Source organism: Malaya genurostris, chromosome 3 (assembly GCF_030247185.1).
Source record: "Malaya genurostris strain Urasoe2022 chromosome 3, Malgen_1.1, whole genome shotgun sequence".
NCBI classification, from domain to species: Eukaryota; Metazoa; Arthropoda; class Insecta; order Diptera; family Culicidae; genus Malaya; species Malaya genurostris.
Window position 1 is genome coordinate 79,765,900 of NC_080572.1, and position 16,147 is coordinate 79,782,046.

The following is a 16,147-nucleotide window of genomic DNA, read 5'->3' on the forward strand; positions in this document are numbered from 1 at the left end:
TACGTTCAATTTTAATGTAGATGGTCAAAAATGTAAGGTTGTTTGAGAGCTATTCACCCCGATTCTGAATTTCGATCCATTCGGAATATTTCGAAATAATCCGTTTCGATCGAAATACTGTATAGGGGTGTATATCAGGTATTTGATCCAGTTTGACAGAGTCAAGACGGACAATTCCAGTTCCGAAGATATAGTCGAATAAGTGACATAACTGACAAACCGTACTTTATTCATTAGTGGTCGTTCGCCGGGTGACAAACCGCACGATTTTCTCAGAGATGAAAGGAAACGTGTGGGCAAACTTTGATTCATTTAAGGCTACAGTGGTCACAGATCGTGTTCAAATGGATTATGGAGAATACTTCCAGTTCCAAATACATATAATCATCTGGGTGTCGTGATATGATGTGATACTATTTGGACAAACTAAGGATAGAATATGATTACAGAATACGTGACGTAATCGATAAACTACACTGTTTTCTATCCGAATTCGATCGAAATATTCCAATCAACGAAACGATTACGAAATACTCGTTCAGTTTGGTGTTATTTTTTTTCCTAAAAAAATAGTGTGATAATTAAGAGTGTTTTCTTCATATAAAAAGAAAATGTATTGTTATTCTACGCAAAGAAGAAGTATTCTACAGGTGTGTAGTGTTTATTCAAGAAAAGACGGGATGGTAATATCAGAGATATAACCGTATATCGGATCGTTCAGTTTCTACGATGTTAAAAAGTTTTAATTCTGGAACAGAATATATGGGCCGAATCCTAGAACTGAATTCTGAAACTCAATTGCTAGGTTCGGTAATTGAATTTTGAGCCTGAACTCGGAAAATGAATTCTGAAGTTTTGAACTGATCACTTAAACTGTGTTTTTGAACTGAATTCGGAACCAGGATTTTTGTTCGGCAATAAATTTTGAATCCCAGTATTGAACTCTGTACCTGAATTATGATTCACAGTTAAATTTTAGTTACAGAATGCCGGTCCAGGATTTTGAATTCATTTTGGAACAAAATTCTAGACTTGCATTCGGGTCTAAAACTTTGAATCTGATCCTGGACTCTAGAATGCAGCTAAAAACTGAATTCTGGAAATACATCTTCATTTTGGATCTGAAGCTTTGTTTCTGGATTTTGGTCTAAAGCTCCGAAATTTCAGGTTCAGAGTTCTAAACCTGAATTAAAAAACTGTATTTTAAATCTGATTTCCGGACAAGAGTTTTAGAACTGGAACCCTCAATTTTTGTTCCAGAATTCAGAATCCAGATCCTGTTCCGGAATTCGGTTCCTAAATCCCGGCTTAGAATCAAGTTTTGAAACTAGGTTTTAGTGCCAGAATTGTGGTGCTTGATTCTGGACTTAGATTCTGTACGAGGAACTAAATTTTAGATTTGGCTTCGGGAAATGAAAATATCAGGTTTTAAATTTTGAACTTAAAAATTTCAGAATTGAATCCTAGAATTGAACTCTGCGCGCCTGAATTCTGGCTTGAGCTGATAGAGTCAACTACGCTAGACTAAAAATTCTATCACAAATCGATGATCATATCATATCAACAGTGGTCTTTCGTTGTATCGTTGGTCCATTCAACGTCCAATTAATCGTTCAATACGGGACATTCGTTTGCCGATATGGAAACAGACCGTTGAACCGAGTGCCATTTTTTCGTTCAACAAACCCGGCAGACAGAGGTCCATCGTTGAACCATTTTTAATATGAGGAGTTGAAGCCCCGTTGGACTACTTTTACTGGAAAATTTTTTCCGCTTATTTTTTTTAAGCTAACACCACATGCCTGTACAATACTTTTACTTCACGTTGAATAACAACAAATTCTCTTTCAATATTGAGGTAACACCTAATTTTTACACTATTTTTGCAGAAGAAAAAAACAACAACAAACCGTTCCAGCAAACTAAACGATCATTTTGTGCAGTATACCGTTCAACAAACGCTTAACGACCAACAAAATATAATGGCTTGCTGAGTGGAAATGAAGCGCGATTCAATGGTCTGTTTCAAAATCTACAAACGAAAGTCCTAATCGGCCTTCCGTTGGAGGATTTATTGGACATTTATCGGACCAACGGTTCAACGTATTGGACAAATAATAGGGCCGAATGTAAACACTTTATCCATTACGCAACAATCCAGTCAATTCTAAACAATATAAACCCTATTTGTAGGCCAGTAATTCAACTTGTATGGATTATGATATATTACAAAGAATTGAATGACTGTTGCGATACGATACATATCGTTAAGAATCGTTACGTTATGAAACCGTTCAGAACGGTAAAAGACAGATTGGCCAACTTGATAGCAAAAAGAATAAAAAGTATTTTTTGTGTTCTAAGAATTAACAATTTTCATTATTTTGCCAGCCTGTCTCATTGAGTTTCCGTAGTGTAGTGGTTATCACGTCTGCTTCACACGCAGAAGGTCCCCGGTTCGAACCCGGGCGGAAACATCTATCATTATTTTTTGTATCCTATGCAGATGGAACATCGGATATTTTATGTTCCGACTGTAGTCGAGTTTGTTGTACGCCATGTTAGTTGATATGGCCATTAGAACAGAACCGACTTTGATTATACCGCTTCTCGGGTTTCGGTACGGAAAGTATCCACAATAGTGGCACTCACTTCGTTTTCTCATGGAGGGCATAACCGATCAAAGAACTGTTTTATTCTGTAGGTTGTACTAGGTAATGAATAAATTTCTTTGGTTTCTTACAAAAATCGAAGAGAAACATTTTGACTAGAATACCATAGTACACTGAGGTCTTTTTTTATGCGGCCTTTTTTCATGCGGTTTTTTTTTACGCGACTTTTTTTATGCGAATTTTCAGAGTTATGCGGTTTTTTTTTATGCGAAGTTTCAGAGTTATGCGGTTTTTTTTTATGCGAATTTTCAGAGTTATGCGGTTTGCCCTTCTGCGGTCTTTTTTTATGCGAAGTTTCAGAGTTATGCGGTTTTTTTTTATGCGAATTTTCAGAGTTATGCGGTTTTTTTTTATGCGAATTTTCAGAGTTATGCGGTTTTTTTTATGCGGTTTTTTTTTATGCGGTACGTAAATTCGCATAAAAAAAGACTTCAGTGTATTATATATGAAAATATGATTGATATGACAAAGGCATCATTACAAAACTAGGTGGATTAAAACAGGTTTTTATTCCTTATTTCAATCGCTCGTTTCATCAATGACAAATAACTGACCTGTACTGATAATACCTATAAACTAACGTTATTTAATAAAACTGCGGAATTCACATTTTTTCGATAATATATAGTTTATTTCTTGATATTGAATAGGGGCAATTAAATACAATACTTTTTCAGCATTATCATTTTGCCATCATCTGATCTATAAATGTTTTAATTCCCATTTGAGTATATTTGTATAGTATATGTATATGGGTTTAATCTCATATAGCATAACAATAAAGAGAATAGTGATAATATTAACAGACTCCCTTTTGGCTATAGATGTGATTGATTGGTTCCTTTGCTTCGTTGTTGTCAACAGCAGTTTTAGTCGTTTCCTTCAGTAATTACGTTTATACACCTTGTTGATTTGGCTGATAGCATATATTGATAAAACTAATTGTGATGATGCTGATTGTTGCAAATATATACCAAGAATCATCTCTCATCAAGTCATCGTTGCCTGTGTTCGCCCTAACCTCTACCTATCACACGCATTTTTTTGACTTGTTCTTACATTTTATAGTAAAACTATACGTATATACAATATAGTGGCTTAAAGAAAGTAATAAGTATTTCGCTGACACTCGAGAGAAGGTAGTTTTGTTTTCCATTTAAAGTTTAGACGAATGCTTCTTGCGGCTGGAGTTGTCACGGAGAAGGTAAATACGGAAAAAATGGCAGAATATTATGCATGTTTACCAAAGAGTACAATTTGCCTTGAAACTCTAGTTGATTTCTGCCTCTCCTTCTAAATACTACGTATACCAATATGTTCTATGGTTGCAGGATTAGCATGTTTGGATTTCAGTAGTCAGGTTTAATGGATGGGAATCATTGTATCGCGAATATGCAGAAAACTCATCAGTTTAGATGGTTTCCATGTTCCATCAAATTCACTTCTCTTCATGAATTGTGTTCCGATGAAGACAATCAAGGCTACTTGAACCATATTCCAGGTGAAGGAAGTTGAAATATTCGTCTTAGTGAGAAATTCTTCGTTTCTAGGGTGTTCCAAACGCATGTCGTACTCGTTACGACGATCATCTTTTTCACGTCTGTTAAAACGATTCGTCAGCAAAGTTTCTCCAGATCGTTCACGTCGCTCATGCTCTCTCTGTGTATAAGGAGTATCTCGGCGATCATGGACAATGGTTCTCTCTTGTAGGTCTCTTCGACCATCTGCTACTCCTCTAATTGTGACGATTTCGCTTCTTTCAACTTGTCTTGTTTCTTGTCCCTCTTGCCTTTGGTCTCTAGTGTCACTTTCTCCGTCGCGAACTTCACGGCGTTCATCTTTACGTTCCCGCTCTGATCTGATCTCGCCAAATCGACGGTCATTGCTCATTTCTCTCCGCTCTCCGTCGAGAATTTCACTACGCTCATCATTGTTCTCCAGTTCATCGAAGCGTGTATTTGATCTGATTTCGTTAAATTGACGTTCGTCGTCGATTTCTCTTCGATTTCCGTCACGATTCTCACGGCGCTCGTCAACTCGTTCACGATCTTCTAGACTGGATTCTTCACGAGATCTTACCTGAGTAAATCGACGGTCGTCATTCATTTCTCTCCGATCTCCGTCACGGATTACTCGTCGCTCACCGTTGTGTTCTCGTTCGCCGAAACGTGTATCGAATCGCTCACGTTCGATTTTTTCCCGAGTTCTGATCTCATGAATTTCACGGCGATCATCAGTTCGTTCGCGATTTTCAAGACATCTACCAGATTGCTCACGTTGAGTCCTGGTTTCATCAATTCGACGTTCTTCGTTCATCTCTCTTTGATTTCCGTCACGATTTTCCGGGCGCTCTTCAACTCGTTCACGCTCTTCTAGATTGGATTCTTCACGAGATCGGACCTCAGCAAATCGAATTTCACGTCGCTCACCGTTATGTTTTCGTTCGCCGAAACGTGTATCACATTGCTCACGTTCGATTTCTTCCCGAGTTATGATCTCATCGAATCGACGGTCGTTCATATTTCGTTGCTCTCGCTCACGAATTTCACGGCGCTCATCATTTCGTTCACGATATTCTAGACGTCTATCAGATCGCTGATGTTGAGAGCTGGTTTCAACAATTCGACGTTCGTCGTTCATTTCTCTTCGATTTCCGTCACGATTTTCCCGGCGCTCATCAGCTTCACGATCTTCTAGATTGGATTCTTCACGAGATCTTACATGAGTAAATCGACGGTCGTCATTCATTTCTCTTCGATCTTCGTCACGAATTTCTCGTCGCTCACCGTTGTGTTCCTGTTCTCCGAACCGCTCACGTTGGAATTCTTCCAAAGATCTAATCTGATGGTCGTTCATTTCCCGTCGCTCTCGGTTACGAATTTCACGGCGCTCATCATTTCGTTCACGATCTTCGCTTATTTCTCTTCGGTCTTGGTCCCGAATTTCCCGGCGCTCATCACTTCGTTCCTTATCCTCTAGACGGGATTCTTCACGAGATTTTACCTCAGCAAATCGACGGTCGCTATTCATTTCTCTACGATCTTCATCACGAATTTCACGTCGCTCACCGTTGTGTTTCCGTTCTTCGAATCGCTCACGTAGGAATTCTTCCCGAGATCTGATCTGATGGTCGTTTATTTCCCGTTGCTCTCGGTTACGAATTTCACGACGCTCATCATTTCCTTCCCGATCTTCATGGCGTCTATCAGATTGCTCACGTTGGAAGTCTTCACGAGACTCTATTTCGTTGAATCGACGGTCGCTCATTTCTCTTCGGTCTTGGTCACGAATTTCCCGGCGCTCATCACTTCGTTCCGTATCCTTTAGACGGGATTCTTCACGAGATCTTACCTCAGCAAATCGACGGTCGCTATTCATTTCTCTACGATCTTCATCACGAATTTCACGTCGCTCACCGTTGTGTTCCCGTTCTTCGAATCGCTCACGTTGGAATTCTTCCCGAGATCTGATCTGATGGTCGTTCATTTCCCGTTGCTCTCGGTTACGAATTTCACGGCGCTCATCATTCCCTTCCCGATCTTCAAGGCGTCTATCAGATTGCTCACGTTGGAAGTCTTCACGAGACTCTATTTCGTTGAATCGACGATCGCTCATTTCTCTTCGGTCTTGGTCACGAATTTCCCGGCGCTCATCACTTCGTTCCTTATCCTCTAGACGGGATTCTTCACGAGATCTTACCTCAGCAAATCGACGGTCGCTATTCATTTCTCTACGATCTTCATCACGAATTTCACGTCGCTCACCGTTGTGTTCCCGTTCTTCGAATCGCTCACGTTGGAATTCTTCCCGAGATCTGATCTGATGGTCGTTCATTTCCCGTTGCTCTCGGTTACGAATTTTCCGATCTTCAAGGCGTCTATCAGATTGCTCACGTTGGAAGTCTTCACGAGACTCTATTTCGTTGAATCGACGGTCCCTCATTTCTCTTCGGTCTTGGTCCCGAATTTCCCGGCGCTCATCACTTCGTTCCGTATCCTTTAGACGGGATTCTTCACGAGATCTTACCTCAGCAAATCGACGGTCGCTATTCATTTCTCTACGAATTTCACGTCGCTCACCGTTGTGTTCCCGTTCTTCGAATCGCTCACGTTGGAATTCTTCCCGAGATCTGATCTGATGGTCGTTCATTTCCCGTTGCTCTCGGTTACGAATTTCACGGCGCTCATCATTTCGTTCCCGATCTTCAAGGCGTCTATCAGATTGCTCACGTTGAAAGTCTTCACGAGACTCTATTTCGTTGAATCGACGGTCGCTCATTCCTATTCGGTCTTGGTCACGAATTTCCCGGCGCTCATCACTTCGTTCCGTATCCTCTAGACGAGACGATTCTTCACGAGATCTTACCTCGTCGATTCGACGGTCACGAACTTCACACCGCTCACCATTATCTTCCCTATCTTCGAAACGTGTTCCAGATCGCTCATGTTGGATTTCTTCCCGAGATCGCAAATCATCGAAACGTTCTCGCCTGTCTTGTACAGTCCCAACAGTATCGCGTTCGTTTTCGCGAGTATGCGTTCGTTGCATTTTGTTGTCATCTCTGATTTTTTGTTCACTTTCACGATTAAACAAGAGTAGTCGTTGCTCCTGATCCTGATCTAAGCGATCAACACGGCGATCGGAATGAAAACGACTTCCATCCACTATTTCTTCACACAATCCGTCGAAATTACAGAAACGGTGATCCCGTAATCCATTGATTGCCGGAGTCAGATACAGTACCAACATAGCGGTACCGAAATACACACGTTTGCTGTTCACTTTGATGCTATTCATTTTCAATTTACGCTGCGGCTCACTTAGAACGAAAATATGTCCTACTGCTACAACTTCTCCGCGACCAATGTGAATTTCCATAGGAGAAGAATCCTTTTTATAACACTGAAATAGTAATGCGAATCATAAACGCACTGCGCTTTGGAGATGATTCGAAAATTTCATTTGTCTCCAATTTCACACTTCAATTAGTTTCAATCACTTGTAGCGGTAGTGTGAACACTGCACTGTGCTGATAAAAACATATCCGTGGGAAGGACATAAGGACCGAAACGATGAACACAATCATGCCTGTAAACTGGGATCGGTGTTAATAATGAAAAAGAACCGTGCAGATGATGCTTCTTTCTACTCGTGATACGATTTATATGCAATTGGTTTTGTGATAAATAGAATAATAATAGGATTAGGAAAAAATCGGCTATGAATGAAAAACGATCCTTGCTAAGGATATGAATGAAATGTATGACGTCATCTTGATGCATGTTGAGGTTTCCATTGACTACTTGATGCCAGTGCAGGTGCGAACTCCTTAGCTATGATGAATACAAAAAATTAAAATAGTCATATTTGTTCTTTCGAATTCACCTAAATATCCAAGAAGTTATCAGAAAGTACAGCTTAAACAAATTAGTACACTTGTAATGAAATACAAAATAATTTATGTTTGAATGCAGAAAAACGTAGAAAACATTCATTGCAAAATTCGGGCTTGGATTTTGCAGTACAAAAGTCATTTCACCTCATCTTTTTTCTATAAATACCGGACAAAACGGAATCCACTTCATTTTACATTTTCTATAGAAAAGCGAAGCATTGTGTATTTAACAGCAAACGTTTGGTTCTATCAAGGGATTACTTTTAATTTAGAATTTTTTCTATTTCAACGTCTTGTAATTTTTAAAGTGTGAACTTTCTCAACATGAGTTTCGAAATATTCAGACAAACATAATCGACAAATGGTTTCATGGAAATCATCTCGTTTCAATGTGGGGTATTCTTTGCTGTATCAAGCATACGTCTTCACATAACTTGGTCCATGGCTAGTCGTTCCCAGCCACTCAAGGCACGAATGCTTTGTATACCGTCCTCCACTTGATCGATCCGCCTTGCTCGCTGCGTTCCTCTTCTTCTTGTCCCAGCCGGATTAGATTCAAGAACCATTTTCACTGGACTGTTGTCCGGCATCCTAATGACATGCCCAGCCAGTGTTCAAAAATTCCATAATAGAGCTAGCATCGATTACTATATATGGTAATGTTATAAGGTACAAATTAAAAAAATAAAAACACTAAAATCGTGTTCCGCAGGGTTCGAGCGTAGCTCCAATCTTGTATAATATTTTCACTTCTGATCTTCCAAATCTACCCGTTGGTTGTCAGAAATCGCTATTCTGTGATGACACAAGTCTGTTAGCCACAGGTAGAAATCTAAGAGTGATCTGCAGTCGCCTACAAAGAGTTTAAATATTTTCAGTGATTATCTGTCAAAATATGATATGTTGAATGTGACACCGTGCGATGGCGTTGCTGAACTGAATATTGATTTCGCTCCAAGCTGGCAGGGTCTGGTTTAACGTATGACAAAAAACTCACTTTCAAGGATCACATTGAAGGAATCCAGACAAAGTGTTCTGAAAATGATGCTGAAGCGTCCTCCCTGGTTTAGTACAAATGAGTTACACAGACTCACAAATATAGAACCATTAGATGCAATGTCACATAATATTATAAGCAAATTCCGACAAAAATCGATGCAATCTTCAATTGAATCGATTCGCTCTCTGTATTAGTTATTAAGTTAGTATATAAGTTCCTTTTCCCCATTACACAATACAAGTAGGTTTAGAATTTTCTCTACACAAAAATCTCAGAATTGTGGAAGCAAATAATGTCCTCATGGTAATAACCAAATCATATATATATATATATATATATATATATATATATATATATATATATATATATATATATATATATATATATATATATATATATATATATATATATATATATATATATATATATATATATATATATATATATATATATATATATATATATATATATAATAGGGCTGAAAAGTCACCACTTGTGGCTGAACACCCAATTTAAATCTTAATAATTTAATTTTAACTCATATTCCAATAAATAGTTATTTAAAAAAAACACTAAAATCGTCGATTCTGTAAATACATTTGCTATCACCATTTGACTATTGGCTACGCAGGGTGTCGTTTCGAGTACGAAGAATTGACATCAACACGAGGAAAGTTGGTCAATTTTTTTGTTTTACTGCACAGTAACAGGAAAAGGTAGGCAAAATTCAGTTTGGAATGTTTGTAGATGTAAGTATGAGGGTTAGGAAAAAAATTTAATAATTAAAAATTTTAAATTGGCGGACGTTTTCAGCGCCTTCAGATGCTGTTTGTGAAAAAGTCGTCTGAAGTTAAAATTTAATACATACAAATGATACACCAAAATGATCCAGAGGCTTTTCCCAAGTGTATGCAATTCAAAAAGCTTGAATATTTTTATATAACTCGAATGCAGTACTACATCAATTTCACGGTGATGTTTCTGACGTGATCGAATACTAGTTTTTAGATTTCAATTAATATAATTTATAAACAAAGTTCACAAATCGATTTGTAACAAAATTTATGTGAACACTTTTTCTATGCAAATTTCTTCAAGTGACGCGTTGATGTTAAACCAAAGTTGATTTGATAGAAATTTGTAAAAAAATTAGAATTCATGGCTTATGAGAAAATTAACTGTACTATTTCGAAGAAGTGGATGTGAAAATGGATTTCGGATGAAAGGCGAGTGTCTAGATTCATTATTTCTTAAAAACAATAGATTTATTTGAACTTTATGATTTATTCCTTAAAACTTCTAAAACTAGGTGTCTTTCTCTTGGATCTTATTGACTAGAAAATTTCGACAAAATGCAGCTTAACATGCGCAATGAAACACTAGTACAGATAGCAATAATAAACTAAACAAAAAAATCTAGATTAGACCCCATTTATGTTTTGAACATTTAACTATTAAAATCCAAATGTAGAGTTATGTTACTCTTTGCACCAACCAAATTATCTCAAAAAGAAAACAAAAAAAACGCTTGTGATAAAAAAAAAACAAGGATAGGAAGCCCAAAAGCTGTTACAGTTAATAAATAAATCTGTAAAACTATTGTCCATTCATACTCTATGGTGACAAGAAACCGATGTCATTTCTATTCCAGGTAGGTACATTAGCTTCAGAATAAACTGCCGTGATCAGTATTACGGACACGTCAACAGTAACATTAATGCAACGGTCAATGCGAGTCCAAGTTTCATGATTATATAATTGTCATATGATAGCTACTCAACCGTTATGAAGAATGTTCATTTTCTAAAAATTGAAGCCATCATAGTAATTTGGAATAAACTACCTAACGCGACCGGAGTAGTTCTTGTACTTATTCTAACCGAAGAACAATAAGAATTGTTTTTTTTTTGTTTTCAAATATCAGCCTTGTTCACTATGCGTGGTGCTTAAACTAATCTTAACACGAAATATTTGTTTATTCGCACGTCAAATTTTATTACATAGCAACCATAGAGCAAAGCATGCTTGAAAACCGCCACAAATGATATCGATTTTTATTAAATGTTTCCAATTTTTTTTAATGATGCATTTTATTATTTTTTTCAAAATATGGTCTTCAAATGGTCATCAAAATTAGTACGAATCAATTCTTTTGGTAATTTTTAAATACCTACAACATTCCAATCTAAGCACATTCCGAGCGATCACTTCCTTCAGTATCAAATTTTGAACCGTTGATTTTCTAATTTCTTTACTTCCAACAGGATATGTCAATAAATTGTATTTCGAAAAGTAATAATTTGATCTGTACTGAAGCATACATTTCAGAAAACGTAGGAGTTTTCATGTTACGATAAAAATTTTACTTAACAACTGACTCTCAAGAACTAAGCATTTTACCTCCATCGTGCATGTATTGTATCCTGCTGTTAAATTAATTGAGCTTTAGTCTACAGTTTTGCACAGTATACTATCAATTTCAACGAAATCTACGTACAAAAGTCCAAACCTGACTGGTATCAAAGTTCCAACTTGAAGTTTAACTAAAAAAAAAAAAAACAAAATAACCATACGTCTGGCACACAACATTTCTTTTTTTCATTCTAATAAGTTACTACTAAGCGGTTGATCTCAGTTTATCCATGTTTCTGGTATGCCTTGTTATCTAAAATGAACTTGCTGAACAAAAACAATGCTAAATTAACTTAGTCCAATGAGATAGAGTCACAAACATTCAAAACCAGTCAATCCATTTATCTAATCTTCTTTAACATTATTTTGATGAGATCGTGCAGTTTTGGTAGGAGTAGTTTTTGGAGTGTTTTTTGTCGATGATTTACCTGAAATTAAGAAAAGTGGTAGAAGTAATCAATCGACCTAAACTGAAATTTATTTTTGCTTATCATTTAGAACGGTGAACGACCTCACTAGAATCGAGCGAGCGGAATCAATGAAAAACGACATAAATAACTACTACTCGACTGTAAGAGTTTAACTAAGATTTATTCGCCAAAAGGTTCACATCATACTTATCAATCAACTATATAAAATTATAAACGGAGGAAAGCGTCGACGCGTAACTAGTAGCTCTCAACAGCTCTCCTAATAAAAAAATTAAGTGCTAGGTATGTCTTGATTACCATACCTCATCAAACCGAATCCCGGTTAAAGGATCACGATCTGACGTGCCATTAGCGTAAGGCAAGCACCCTTTTGAATAGCAAGCAATACATATTCAAAAATGTTACCTTGGTATTGAACATATTATTCTATCGATAGATGTGTCAAACGATATTTTTGCTACTGTCGATAAAGTAGACACCGATCAGAACCTTCAACAGGAAGTCGTTTGCCAAGTTGGTTGAAATAGTTCTGAATTCTGAATCATAAAGAAAGCTAGATTTGCAATAATGTGTGAATCTGAATGTATTTTCAGTGAAACGACAAAGAATCGGTTGGAAACTAACTTCAAGGATACTTTTGTAGCTATATAATTATATATGCGGTCATTTTAAAATTTGCGGAATGTAAACAATTGCATCACTTACTGAATTCTTATAATCTATTGACAAAAAGAATAAAAATTCAAATAGGACTCTTCTAATTGTGAAACAGCGTTCAAACCAAGATGAACTCATATGTTGAATTGCAAGTGAATGACTCGATAAGATTAGTGAAAAAAAGCAAACCCAAACATTCCGATTTACATACCCTTGGAAATCTCTGATGCCACTGTAGAGTCGTTGAACTCGCGTTTCGAGTGCTTAATCGGAGAAGAGCTGTGTGAGTTACTGTCCTGAAAAAAAAACAACACAATTAAACATCCAAAGTGATACATATAAATCCACTTACATCGACATATTTGTACCACAGCATGCAACCGTAAACAAAAAGCACTGAAATCGCCGCTTGTATGAATAGCCACATCACGATATTTTTAACCTGCGTCCGTTCGAACAATTCCGTACCATTCTTGATGCACAAAATCGCCTCAGAGACTAAAATGGCAATGTACACCCAACATTGCGTTCCCAATCGTTTACATCGAGTATCAGTAACATATATGTAATACTGTCGGACGGAAGGCGCAGTGAATAGACCTACGAATACTAACCGACCAATAACAACGGGATGCGACGGGGGCATTTCGAAGATATGCTTAAGGAAGAACGTATTCAATTCAGTCAACTGTAATTATTAAAATTATAAGTGTTAGTGATGTCGCTGATTGCAAAAAGGGTATAAATTACCTGCCACAGCAATACCAGTTGGCTCACCGCAAAAAATCTCATATAAGTACATTTCGGGTCGAGCCATCGAACTGGTCCCCAGCTTTCAGGAGTAAACTGAAGCACTGCGCGTTTCAGTTTTTCTTTTGTTGAGGAAATATCTCGAATACTGGCCCACTTGTATTCTCTCATTTCGAGCAGCTTACAAATTTTAAGCCCACACCAGATTCCCAAGCCGTTGCAAATCAGTACATCTAGAATAAGAGCATCCCACCAACATTCAGCAAAGTTAGGGAGTAAGTGAGCAAATGTGATCTCTGTAATTTCCCACATAATCGAAATAGCCCACAGAATACCCATATGTCGGATAAGTACCGCTTTGAACGCCCAACCCAGAAAGTGACCCCAAGCAAATACATCCACATGTGACCAGACGCGTTCAAATGAAATGTCAGAGCAATTAGCACCATATTCCTAGAATAGTACAACAATTACGAATATTACAGGAGAACTATGCTATGCATTTATACTTGCCTTATCCATGTCAATGTGGAATGCACGCAGTGTTGGATCAAACCAGTAGAATATTCCCATTATTGAACGGTAGTCTTGGAACATCAGGAATAATAGAAATAGTAGATACAGCACGGATAAACCGAATAGCATACGCCATACAACCGGATGAGGACGTGTGAAAGGGCCATTTGGAAAGGCTAGCACCGAGATAATTAGGAAAAAGAATATCACGGTAACCATACCAGCCCAAATATTACCCTGTATATCCGTTTGATCTCTGTTGATAAATGCAAAAATATATTTTTTTAATTATTTTGTTCGCGATATTTTTATACTAAAAGATAATTTAATTAAGTAACTAACTAACCGTATTACATAAAGTTCATATACATTTAAACAGAAATTATTTAAACCAATTCCAAACACATGTTCGTGATTGTAAGATTAGGCTTACTTCTACCATGTCAAATGTCCTATCTTATATATAGACACATGCACACATTTACATGGGTAATCGATTATCTAACTATTGCTATCCGCTCAAATTCTAAATTAGCTTTTAAAACATGAACAGCAGAAATGAAGATCGTGTCGGTATAATTCTGTACTCACCGAACGAAAGCGAAATACATGACACCGAAAATTGATACGGCCAATAGAGTAATTGTGTGAGGTTTGTAAAAGAAATCCAATGAGATATCATCTACCGGCCGCTCGTTAATATATTTGAATTCATTTATAGTTGTCATCCCATAGCTATATTGTGCTGGAGAATCTTCCTGCACTGGTGTTTTTTTCTTCATCTTTCGTAATTTAGTGCCTTTTTCGATAAATATATCTGGTCTCAAGCGATGATGTCCTTGCAAAACTGATCTGGAATTATCAAAAAACTATTTATCATTCTGGTATAATTTACGTGAAAATGTGCAATTCACTATTTAACCAAATATATCGATCTACTTTTCGACGGCTGCCTTATCATCAAGAGTTATGCCCGGCGCGTGTAAAACCAAATCTATCAAATTAGACTGCTAATCAATAAGCACAAATCACATCACGCCACTGCTATTAATTACAATGTTATGTCTGTTAATAGGTATGAGCTTTCTTCCTTAATCTTTTTTTTTCTAGCGAGAGTAATCAATGTGCTGCTCTATATTTTTACGTCACGATCACGAACGTTTGATCAAGTGTGAACTGTGCGATCAAAGTAAAAGAAATGGAACTGACGTTCCAAAAATTAGCTCAGAACATTACTTTATTCTGACAGATCACCTTCGTGATAAGAGAACATGTCAACAGAGCTACACGATTAATCACGTGTGTACAGTTTTTAGTTTTCAATTATCTTCATGGCAGAAATCATCCCTCTCAGCAGGCGGTTCTATTTTGTTGGTCGTTAAGCGCTTGTTGAACGACATTGTGCACGAAATATTCGTTCAGTTTGCTGGAACGATTTGTTGTTGTTGTTTTTTTCTCTTACAAAAATAGTGTGCAAATTAGGTGTTACCAAGACATCAGACGAGCCCGCATCGAATTCTATACATAAAAGTAGGGGAGAAAAATGTCAAATTCGTGCGCGCCAAAATAGCAGGGTTGCGCACCCATACAATTGACATGATTTGTTGAATGTGATGCCGTGCGATGGCGTTGCTGAACTGAAGATTGACTTCGCTCCAAGCTGACAGGGTCTGGTGTTACCTTCATACAGAAAGAAAATTTGTTGTTATTCCACGTGAAGTAGAAGCACAGACTAACAGACAGGACACTCAAATTAGATCCTTCAATCATTTTAACGGTCATTTCGAATATTCCTTTAGTTGGGACAGTACTAACATGTGTCATGATGGCGCCACGTTACCCTATCAAAAACATCCTGTCTGCCATCAAGACTGTGTTTATTTTTTTTCATTTACCGACCGAGTTGCCATTCATACAGAATTACCTGTAATGTATTGATTTGTATACCTCCATGCGAATTTCATGCAGGATACAGATTTAATACATATTGCCAAAACTATATACATAATTGTACCTACTTCTCATCCTCCAACGCAATACAAAATTGAACCCGTTTTGTTACAATATTTACTTGCTTCTGGTCTAATTTCGGATGAAAATTACCAACACAATAAAAAGATAGTCTAGATAAACAACGTTGAGTCAAATAAAAGGTTACCTTCCAACATCGCGAAAAAGTTAAATATATTATCAACGTAATCCAATAATTTATTGTGACGATTCATTTTCAAATATTTTGATGAAATCAGGCATCCCTGCAAGCAGCTGATCGGTGTTGACAAACGAGGGGAAACCAACTAGTAAAAAACACTTT

The 16,147-nt window shown here is 37.2% G+C and overlaps 2 protein-coding genes and 2 non-coding genes across 6 annotated transcripts; 1 reads left to right on the forward strand and 3 right to left on the reverse strand.

Annotated features, from left to right (window-relative positions):
- The first annotated feature begins 2,404 nt into the window (after positions 1-2,404).
- On the forward strand, positions 2,405-2,477 carry Trnav-cac (transfer RNA valine (anticodon CAC)). Its single transcript has one exon. It is a non-coding gene; the product is annotated as a tRNA-Val (tRNA).
- Positions 2,478-3,275: 798 nt separating this feature from the next.
- LOC131435403 (trichohyalin-like) lies at positions 3,276-7,537 on the reverse strand. The gene has a single exon (XM_058603243.1). The coding sequence runs from the start codon at positions 7,467-7,469 to the stop codon at positions 4,035-4,037; it is 3,435 nt and encodes a 1,144-aa protein (XP_058459226.1). The 5' UTR covers positions 7,470-7,537; the 3' UTR covers positions 3,276-4,034.
- A 2,773-nt stretch (positions 7,538-10,310) lies between these two features.
- On the reverse strand, positions 10,311-15,086 carry LOC131436543 (phosphatidylserine synthase). 3 transcript variants are annotated; one of them, XM_058605303.1, is made up of 8 exons: positions 14,889-15,086; positions 14,748-14,827; positions 14,425-14,685; positions 13,831-14,089; positions 13,318-13,770; positions 12,920-13,255; positions 12,779-12,863; positions 10,311-11,907 (listed from the first exon to the last, which is right to left on the reverse strand). In XM_058605303.1, the coding sequence occupies exons 3-8, from the start codon at positions 14,613-14,615 to the stop codon at positions 11,825-11,827; spliced, it is 1,407 nt and encodes a 468-aa protein (XP_058461286.1). In that variant the 5' UTR covers positions 14,616-14,685; positions 14,748-14,827; positions 14,889-15,086; the 3' UTR covers positions 10,311-11,824. The 3 variants fall into 3 exon arrangements, with proteins under 3 accessions (XP_058461286.1, XP_058461287.1, XP_058461285.1); XM_058605304.1 differs by having other exon boundaries at positions 14,773-15,086; XM_058605302.1 differs by having other exon boundaries at positions 14,748-15,086.
- Positions 12,130-12,283, reverse strand: LOC131439735 (U11 spliceosomal RNA). The gene has a single exon (XR_009231192.1). It is a non-coding gene; the product is annotated as a U11 spliceosomal RNA (small nuclear RNA).
- Positions 15,087-16,147: the final 1,061 nt, after the last annotated feature.

Bases quoted from the DNA above. Each gene is read 5' to 3' on its own strand.
- LOC131435403 (XM_058603243.1), bottom strand. From the start codon at position 7,469: ATGAATAGCATCAAAGTGAACAGCAAACGTGTGTATTTCGGTACCGCT.
- LOC131436543 (XM_058605303.1), bottom strand. From the start codon at position 14,615: ATGAAGAAAAAAACACCAGTGCAGGAAGATTCTCCAGCACAATATAGC. The intron at 12,864-12,919 runs GTAAGTGGATTT...TTTTTTTTTCAG, and splicing joins TGTGGTACAAATATGTCGAT to GACAGTAACTCACACAGCTC. The intron at 11,908-12,778 runs GTATGTAAATCG...TCTTAATTTCAG, and splicing joins GGCATCAGAGATTTCCAAGG to GTAAATCATCGACAAAAAAC.